This window comes from Danio rerio, chromosome 18 (genome assembly GCF_052040795.2).
Source record: "Danio rerio strain M-AB ecotype USA chromosome 18, GRCz13ab, whole genome shotgun sequence".
NCBI classification, from domain to species: domain Eukaryota; kingdom Metazoa; phylum Chordata; class Actinopteri; order Cypriniformes; family Danionidae; genus Danio; species Danio rerio.
In genome coordinates this window covers 28423655-28434235 of record NC_141038.1, presented here as the reverse complement: position 1 = coordinate 28434235, position 10581 = coordinate 28423655, and the positions used below count along the sequence as shown (strand labels likewise).

At 36.2% G+C, this 10581-nt stretch overlaps 1 protein-coding gene across 4 annotated transcripts in view; it reads left to right on the top strand.

Moving 5' to 3' along the window:
• znf592 (zinc finger protein 592) overlaps positions 1-10581 on the top strand; it is an 81213-nt gene that overhangs the window by 921 nt on the left and 69711 nt on the right. The window contains exons 2-8 of one of the 4 annotated variants that reach the window (XR_015514415.1): positions 80-2276; positions 4166-4344; positions 4458-4631; positions 4722-4866; positions 7491-7748; positions 7860-7972; positions 8074-8719. Coding sequence is in view for 3 of the 4 variants with exons in the window: in XM_087292553.1 (XP_087148679.1) it covers positions 93-2276; positions 4166-4344; positions 4458-4631; positions 4722-4866; positions 7491-7748; positions 7860-7972; positions 8074-8215 (3195 nt within the window). In the remaining variant the exon portion in view is untranslated. 4 annotated transcript variants of the gene reach the window in all.

The following is a 10581-nucleotide window of genomic DNA, read 5'->3' as shown; positions in this document are numbered from 1 at the left end:
TGCTGTTATGTTTGATGATTATTTCTTATGGAAATTTTATATTATGTATAAATAATTTGGTTTATTTCTCCCTTTTTAGAAAGCCTTCAGTCATGGGTGATATGAAGACCCCTGATTTTGATGATCTCTTGGCTGCCTTTGACATCCCTGATGCAACCAGTCTGGATGCCAAAGAGGCCATTCATGGGAATCAGGATGAAGGAGATGGACACCTAAAACACTCAGAGATGTGTATGGATACTACAGTTTCCATCCCTCATCCAGTGCCCACAGCCGATGCCCCTGCTGTCAGTGTTATAGTGAAAAACACCAGCCGCCAGAATTCTTATGAAAACCTTGTGGAGAAGGAGAGCCCTCATTTGGGGCACCTTTTACAGAATGGCTTCAAAAGTTCTGTGGGTTCACTGGAGACGCATCCCTCCAGCTATCCAAGGTTGGATAGCTCTTCTGTCAATGGAGAAAATTTTAATCATTCCTTGGAAAAGACCCCTGTCCTCTACAAGCCTGAAAAAGGTCCCACTTTGTCAGAATCTGTGTCTCAGTTTAGTCCTATTTCTAGCCCAGAATCTGAAGATATTCAGAGCAATGGAATCGATGACTGTCCAAAATCTGCAGAGACTTCATACTTCCCATCTGATTCACTTTTTACATCACCGACAGTTACTGTTTTAGACTATCTTGAAAAAGCAGATGTACCAGACTCGGGATGCAATTATAGTCACTGCGGTTCAAAAGGTGTGGATGATCTCGAGTCTGATAGTTCATCTTTCAAAGATGACCTGGTTGGCAAAAATGCTGATTCCGCAACTAAGAGTGACTGCAGCCAAGACTGTAGAACAAATACATATCCAACCCTAGAGACAAATTCTCCTTCCCGTCCATGCGCCAAAGCTCATACATCCAGATTATCTTCTTGTATTGATGCTTTAGCAGCCCTAAATCCTAAAAAAGATTCAGGTGGGCATATTAATTCAAAGGACATTCCAGTTACCCCTAAAGAGACAGTGAAAATTAGTCAAAAAATACCCATATCCCCAAGGAGCCCAAAAAGTCCTCTGGAGGTGGTGAAACGCTTCACGAAGCAGCCTGACAGCCCAATGAGTATTTGCAGTGACAGCAGTGGTAAAGCATCTCCAGCTGTCGCTACTGGCTCGCCTCCAGCCATTCCACGAGTCAGAATAAAGACAATCAAAACCTCATCTGGAGAAATCAAACGCACCGTCACAAGCATATTACCAGACTCTGAAACCGAAGATCTGATGTCACCCTTTGGGTCATCACCATCTCAGTCCTCAGTTGAAGAGGCCTTCTCGAAAACGTTACCCCCGAATCATTCAACTGATATTATTTCAGAGGTAATTTTTGAAGATGGAAGTCAGGAGGCTTCAAAGATGGCTTCATCAGGCAGCACAAAATCAGTGAGGAGCTCAAAGTCACCTCAAATCCAAAATATTGGTCATGCTTTGAAGACAACAGAAGGTGGAACCCAGCAAAGGAAGGCCACTTCTGCTCAGATTGGTTCTTCTGCCAACACAAACTACCTTCCGAAGGCATTACACCTAGCAAACCTAAATCTAGTCCCACATAGCGTGGCTGCTTCGGTTACAGCAAGATCTTGCACAAACAGACAGGAGCCCTCTCAGTTATCATCATCAATGGTGTGTAGTTCAGTACCATTGGTGCATCAAGTTAAAAAAGTCTCCCCAAACACACGAGCTGTTGTTCCAAATACTGCAGCCGGAACCTTAAATAGACTGTTGAATTATTCAAACCCAGTGCCAACATATGTTCCCAACCTTAGTCCACCACCCGGCACCAACATCAAGCTCCCAACACAAGGTTATTGCTGCCTAGAGTGCGGAGACTCATTTGGGCTGGAAAAGAGTCTTTCTTACCATTACAGTCGCAGGAGTGTGCATATTGAAGTCGCATGCACCCACTGCTCCAAAACGTTGGTGTTTTTTAACAGATGTGCCCTTCTGGCACATGCTCGAGATCACAAGAACAAAGGAATGGTAATGCAGTGCACTCAGTTGTTTATGAAGCCCATCGCTGTTGACCAGATGTTGGTGCCCACCAAGACTAGTCTGCAGTCTGCAATTCAGATACCTTGTGGGAACACCACCACAGAGCCGTCCAAAGGCCAAGTGGTCTTGCCACTTTATCCTGACAATGTTATCAGAAATGGATCTAAATGTCTGGAATGTAATAAACAAATATCAGACTATACAGCACTTGCAAGACACTATCAAAAATCGTCAGAGGATGAAGGACTGGTGAGTGAAATTATTTAGCTACTGCTTACTAAAAATAGTTACATTACATCTACATACAAAAAAATAAAGAATTTATTCCCCTGTATATTTTGAAAAGATTGTGTTTCCAAAATGATCCCTGTTCACACGGATCTAAGAGGACAACAGAACATACTGTTATGGATTATGCTAGGCTAATACTCTGTGATTTCTATTGATTTCTTGAGCAGTACAAATACAGTCCTGTAGTTCTCCATTGTTGTTTTTGTCATCAAGATCTTGCACATGTCCATGGACTGAGCATACATATAATCATTACACACATAATAATTCTGACTTCAACTGTACTTCAAGTGTCACAAGCCTGAAATACAAATAAACTCTCTTTCAACTCTCAGGAGGTTTTCAGATATTTAAAACAGAATACATTTTATTGTGATCACTTGTACTTTTATACAAATGAATACAGGTCATAATCAATATTATTATTATTATTTATTATACTAAATAACAATGTATGATAATTATTTAATCTTGACATTTTTACAAAATAATATTGAAACATTTCATATAGGGTATAGAATAGGTATGTTATATACATATATTTCAATTACATTATTTATATATACTAATATTAGTCTGCATGATATCTGAAAAATGTGACGTATATCTTTTTCCTTGATTAAAAATTGCAAAATGAATTCACCAGAAGGCTTTAATAGCTCTATATTTGGAAAGAATTCACTATGGGGTTATTTTGTAGAAGAGTGAATAATGCAAAAAATATTATATTCAATTACAAAAATACAACAGAACAAACATACAAATTAAATATATATATATATATATATATATATATATATATATATATATATATATATATATATATATATATATATATATATATATATATATATGCTTCAAGGTTCTCAAGTGAGCCTAACAGTGTTAGATACAGAAAAAGAATAATCAAATTAGGTCAAATTAGACTGCATAGTCTTCATTGTTTAAATACCTTAATAAAATGTATCTTTATTAACGTTATAAATGGTACAATTTCTTGTACCTGGATGCTTTAAACTCTTAAAATGCTGGAGTTTCTGTAGGCAATCAAAAAAAAAAATCCTAAAAGAGCTAATAATATAGCATTTAAAAGTATTTAAAAATATATATATGGCTTTCTCCAGAAGAAAAAATAAAATGGAAAAAATAGATTGCTTTGTTAAATATGAGAAATAAACACACACTCACACAATCTACTTTATTCACTCATTTTTAAATAACCACTAAAAATGGGAAGTTTCTTCTTTTACTCCATTACCCTTACCTGATGGTCATTTTTGAACATGTTTTTTTTTCAAAATGCGGACATTTCGAAGAGCTTGCCGACGTGTTTTAACTCCCTTAAGGCCCAAGGTGTTTTTTACATGCATTTTTTATTTCCCTTTGCTATTTGGGCTTCTTGGAACCTAATTAGAATAAAAACCTAAATATCATCTTTTGAGATTATGTACTTTTAGAAAAAAATGATGTCCATATATGTGGATTTGTGGTCCGAATTTCCATAAAACACTTTTTCCTGACTGTTTTTTTAATGTATGTTTAACATAGAAACTTTTTTTAACATGTTTTGACTGTCAGAGAGAGAAAACTATGTATTGTTTCCCATTTTGGACAGTTAAAAGTAGTGTTTGGGACATTTTATATGCTGCAAAACAGTTGCAGGATGACACTGTATGTCTGCAACAAAATATAAAACATTTAAAGTATTTTAAATAGCTACTTAAGAGCTAAAATGTGCTTTCCACATATGTGGCCCCTAAGCCCTAGGAGGTTAAAGTACATTAATTGGTTTGTTATTGGTCAACCGCACTTTATTGATCTTTATATATTTCTCTTTTTAAATGCAGATCTGCAAGGTTTGCTCAATGCTGCTACCCAACAAGTGCAGCTACAGGGCCCATCAGCGCATTCATACACACAAATCCCCTTATTGCTGTCCTGAATGTGGTGCACTCAGTCGCTCAGTGGACATCCAGAAGCATGTGAAGGAGAATTGTCTTCACTATACCCGTAAAATTGGGTACTCGTAAGTACTTTGAACTGTGACCTGTAGACCAATGGACTTCCACTTTGAGACTATGAAGGTCTTTTGTGTCGTCTCTTGCTCTTTCTGGTTCACTCAAATGCAATTTCTTTCAGGTGTCTGCATTGTGAAATGCTTTTCATGTCACTGTCCCACTTGAAGAGTCACATTGAGGAGAAGCATTGTGAGGTCTTTTATAAGTGCACAACCTGTCCTGTAGCCTTCAAATCTTATGATGGCTGTCTGATGCATGTGAAAAACAAGCATGGTGGCAGCGAACCCAACCATCAGTAAGTGCATCTATTGATCTGTTATAGCGTACATTTCACTGTGTTCCTAGAATTGTGTTGAGTTAGTTACTTGATGTTCATTCTGTGCAGGGTGATCTACAAGTGCTCTTGCGAAACGGTCTTTAAACGGAGGCAATTATTATACCAACATTTTCATAATCGCATATGTGTCTTCAAGTGTCCCGAGTGCACTTCGCTCTTCCCAGAGAAACTGCCTTTGGTGCAACATTTCAAGGTGCGTTGATGCTTTTAATGTGGATATTTATTGGGAATATTTCTGTGCACATATTGTCTGGCACTATAGAGACATTTGCATTTTGGACGTTTAGCAGGTGTTCATAAGCAATGTAACTTTAAAGACCAGATCACCAGATGGGAAGCATACAGTTTAGAGCTCAACGCTTCGAATTGCGTACTTCATGTATGCTCGCAAATAATTTGAATAAACTTCCATATTTTTAATTGTCACTTTTTTATCACCTGACGTGTGCTGTGACCTTTTTAATTCTTTTCTGAAATATATTTTTTTTGTTTAGTTTTTTTTTTTTTGTATTTCTCAAGTGCTGTTTAACAGATAGATGTTTATTTCAGAAGATTTTAAACATAGCAGTTTTAATGACAAATTTCTAGGCCTAATCCCAATTCTACCGCTTAGCCCTTCCCCTTCCCCCTACCCCTCGTTCTCCCCTTTGAATGGAGATTTTTCAGGACCACACTCGAAACCAAGGAGTTAGAAAATTTCCCAGAGTAGACCATCTACAATGGCAAAATAGTTGCACACAAAAGTCAGGAGATGCACTAATTAGTTTTTTTTATCATTTTGAATTTTTTAATTAGACAAGCCAAAGACAGTAGTTTGTCTTTTTGCCAATCAAAAACTATTAATTAAGGTGGGTAAAAATATTGACATTTAAAGTAAAAAAAAAGAAGTTTATATTTCAGAAACCCCCCAAAAAAGAGACTTTCTCTAGAAGAAAAATATAATTATTGAAACTTCTTGCTTGGTTAAATATCACTTGGAAAAATTTTGAAAAGAAATTGTTATATTTGTAATACATTATTGAAAATCACTTATACAAGGTTATGCCACATGGATCAAATGTTTGCATAGCATTCTGGATGTGATGTACAGTCGCACACAGAATCTGCCCCCATAGAAATTCACAGATTTTTGAGCACATTATTTACATTTGTGTAAAGTAACAATTACTCAAATTACTGTAATTGCGTAGTTTTTTTCAGGAAAAAAGTCCTTTTCCTTGAGTACATTTTAGTGCTGTTTCGGTACTTTTGCTCCACTACTTTTCTTCAACCGGCAGCTACTACTTTTTTTTCTTATCTATGGGGATTGGCTGAGTAGAAAAATTTGTCCTGTGATTCCTGTCATATCAGATCTCACATAGAAACTAAACTAAATCGCATCATACTGAACAACCTCAAGTCATGGGTGCTTTATAAAGGCAGCATACCGCTTGGAAACATAAAAGTGTCCTAAAAGATGTTCAAAATCTTTGCATGCAATAATGGAGAGTTTAGTCTCTATTTATTTACTTGTACATATTCACTTTTTATATTCATTTTAATTCACGTCAATGTTTATTTATAAAGCGTTTTTAAAAATCAGCAAGCGTTTACCAAAGGGCTGTAGAAGTATGCACCATCTAAAATGAAAGACAAATAAAACAGATAAGACTCTCATATGGTATTAAAAGCCAAAGCGTAGAAATAAGTTTTAAGGCTAGATTTAAAAACAGAAAGGGTTTTGGCCTGCCTAGCATGGAGAGGGGAATTATTCCAAAGTAAAAAGCACAGTCCCCTCTGGTTTTTACCTTGTGCGTGGAACAGCATAAAGCAACTGATCAGCACATCTAAGTGCCCTTAATGGAGTGTGCAATTGAATTAACACAGAAGGGTATCTTAGTGCTAGTCCTTTTAGGGAATTAAACATAGAGACCTAATTTTTTAAATGTACTGCAAAATTAGCAGGAAGCCGTGACTAATACCCACACACAGGGTGTTTAATTTTAGTATTATTGTTGAATATTATGCAGATGTTTTGATGATTTGTCTAAAATACAATTAGTTAATTAATCCTTTCTGTTTTTAGTGGATGTGTTACAAGAGAGCTACTTTAGCTTTCTTACTGGTGGTTCTAATCAGATTTGAATTGTAAACTTTAAATAAAAGTTAAGGAGGTTTTTTTTTTTTTTACTTATTTTCAGCTTCTAAACACCTTTTTTCTCCACATTTATTCCACATGAACCACATGAAGAAATTCTGCTCAGAAATAGCAAAAAAAAGTCTGTATATTCTGTCTGGCCCTGCTGATGCATGAGTTTGATAGCATGATTTGTATTGCATTTATTCAAGAAGTCTACAAGATGAGATAGGGGGAGAGGTGCAAATGGCAGGTGGTCATTCAGAATGACCCTGAGGTTCTTAGAGTTTTCTTTTTCGCCAGGTTATTACAATCACTTTTTAACAACAGATGATATCTGTAAATCCTGCTGTTTTAATTTGAGGCTTACATTTAAACAAATGTTATTGTCTATGAAACTGTCTTGTCATTTGATGCAATCTGTTTAGATAGCAGAAAGGAATAATAAATAAAAAAGGGATTTTTTAGTAAAATACTGTTACAGAATAAAAGTGCCAAGAGTGATTTACTTTCTTTTTGTTGCATTAAGGAAACAAAGAGCTGGCCATTTATTTTTTACTTTAATCTGGGACCACAATTTCAAATGGCATTGTACTTTCACAACACAAAATATGTGTCTCATTTCATCTCATCACTTATCTAAAGTCCTGTATTGCTATTATTGGGATATTGAAATAAATCATCTTTTTTTAAATCTGCAGACTATTCATGGTGGCGTTTTCAGAGGTGAAGCAGAAAAAAGCTCAAAAACGACAGAGGCGTCATTGCCAGAAAACCTCCAACCAAGTTTAACCAAAGCTGGTAATGAGGCCTGTGTGAAGGAAATGGAGAACTCTACTGCACGAAAGTCCAGTGCTGAAGCTGGCATCAAGAATACCGGTTGGACCTGTGGAGTTTGTCTCCTCTGGGTCCCTGACAGAGAGACTTATGTCAGTCACATGAAGACCAGCCATGGCAAGGTGAGACCCTTTTAGTGAAAAAGCAAATGATTAACCTGGGATTTTGTATCTGATTGATTTAGTTTGTGATTTAAGATTGATTTACATTTGAATATTGCTGTGTATTTGCAGTCTTTAAAGAGGCAACCATGTCGATTTTGTGAAAGGTCTTTTAATTCACCTATGAGTCTTAAACGACACATTCGTAATGATCACAATGGGAAAAAGAAAGTTTATACATGCTGGTAATACCCCTATATTATTATGATGATTATTATTATTATTATTATATATTGGGAACTATATTAATAGTACACTTTTATATCTGTCTTTATAAATTCTGAAGGTACTGCACAAGTGAGAGGATGTCCTTCACTGAACACTCTTTGCTAAAGAATCACATCAGTTTGATGCATGGAGTCAAGAACCCAGATTTCAGCCAAATGGCAAAGCTAGAATCTCAGGAAGTGGGCAAAATCAGAAACGAGGTAATCCCAAAATGTTCTTCATGTGCAGCATGGTTGTCACTGTACCTATTTTTCAGTTACATTTTTGGAACCAAAATACAAATATCAAATTTGTGTCTAAAGCCTGTTTCACAACACAAACGTGAGCAGAGCGCGAGCAGCGCATGTTTTTTCAGCAAGAATGTTAACAGTCACACTTAATTAAAGTGACAGTGCATTGATAATGACCAAAAACAACGTCACATTAAATGACTCAGTAATATAAATGCATATAAAAATCCAATAAATGCATCAGTAATATTCACTGATATAGTCAATCAAATGAACTTAAACGATTAAAAACTGTAACAAATATTCATTTAGGCCTGTACTACGATACCAAATGTAAAACAGTTTTAGTAATAGTTTTGCTTACTAAGTTGCACATTAGTTTGATCATATATAAATATAATTATAACTATAGGCCTACATCATCCTGACAATCAAAAACAAAATGACATGATATCACAGGCGATTGTCTTCTGAGTGCACCAGACATGAATGACTCTCCTCATAGAGCTTGAGAAGCTCCTCATAGACTTGCAGGTTAAGGAAAATGCATAGAAAGAAGTTGCTGCGGGCCTTGGTGCAGATAAAAAGTAAAAAAATAGTGTATTTATATATATATATATATATATATATATATATATATAGAGAGAGAGAGAGAGAGAGAGAGAGAGATGAATAGACAGCAATGTATTGATATGTGCAGCAGCTGCCGACGAGCTTTGCACTGCAGACACTGTCTGGTTTGAAACAGGTGTAAGGCTGCATTTACACAGCAGATCTTGATGGTCAATTCCGATTTTGTGACTGTATCACATTTTTTTGCTGACTGGCTTATATCATCTTTTAAAAGGGACTCGTATCCGATTGTCTGCATTTACACAGCACAAGGCAAAGGCGCAATGACTGGAAAAAAAAGAGCAGGCACTGACTGACTGATAATAAAACAGCAATCTTTTCTCAATTCCTGCATTTAGTCTGTTTGCATGGTTTCATTTTTTTTATTTTTTTTTTATTTTACTATAGTTTATGACAGATAAAGTTATTTTTCAATCAAGACCTTTTTAAACCAGTAGGCATCTTAATGTAATGTCCATGGCGTGATTTATGCACTTGATATAGGGAATAGTTTTATATAAGTCTGTATTGGTTACGTGGCGGATGTTGCTTTCTTTCTCTCTCTTTTTCTCTCTCTCTCTCTCTCTCTCTCTCACTCTCTCTCTCTCTCTCCCCCCTCTCTCCCCCTCTCTCCCCTTAACGTGCTTTAATGTTTGTGCTATTTGGCAATATAAAAGCTTTTTTTAATCCTCGTGTATAAGGTTTAAGGTTTGGGACTCTGCTCAAGTCTCTTTCGAAATGAAAGCGTCGAGTTGACATCATTCTCTACGGTTTTCAATGATGCGCGACTCGCCTTGACAGGTGAAAATCCAATCTACCTGCTTACACTGTAGACACGAGGGCACGGATCTGATTCATATTAGATAAATTTCCACAAAAGAACAAGGCCTGAATCTGATTTGAGTAAATCAGAATCCATCAGATTTTTTTTTCTGCTTAAACGTACATGGGCCTTATCCTATCTGTGCCACATGGGAGAATTGAGTCACTTGAAGCATGCAGTGTAAATGCAGCCTAATATATACAAACAAAAATTTATACATTTTCTATTTTTCTTTTTTTAATATCTTTCATTTGATTTGGCCTACTCTCTCACGCTGGTTCAGCTCTGCCTGAGTCACGTCTTGATTATGTGAAGACCCTTTTTACGTCGATCAACTCAAACTCTCAACATGCATGAAGGATGTAAAAACCTGCCATGTGAAAAATCACACCAATCTTAGTTTGGTTTAAGCACGAAAAGATGCGTGCAGCTGTAGTAGTGAAAAGTGAATGTACCCTCACCCATTATGTTGGTACCAGACCTTGTTGAAACCCAGTCAGGAAGCATAATACAGAGAGTACACCAAAGTACATCAAACGATTGAAAATCAAAATGAAAAATAGGATAAATATATTTGAATATATTAGACACATATCTAATGCTTTTATTTTCACCAGCTCCACACCCACAATTTCACACACTGGGTTAAATTAAGCTTTGCAGTCTTCGTGTTCAGTTTATCATTTCCAATGTATCAGTTCAGCTAAGGGAACAGAACTAACCCCTGCGACGTCAGACACAGCGATATTCCAAGATGGTAGCGCCCTTGCGCTAAAAGCTATAGTAAAACATGGCGTTTTCTTAAAATTTATTACATTAATCGATTTCGTAATATATTTTCCTAAAGTGGAAACCAATTTACAAAATAATGTAAACTTGACTGACTGCTTCACTTCCACTT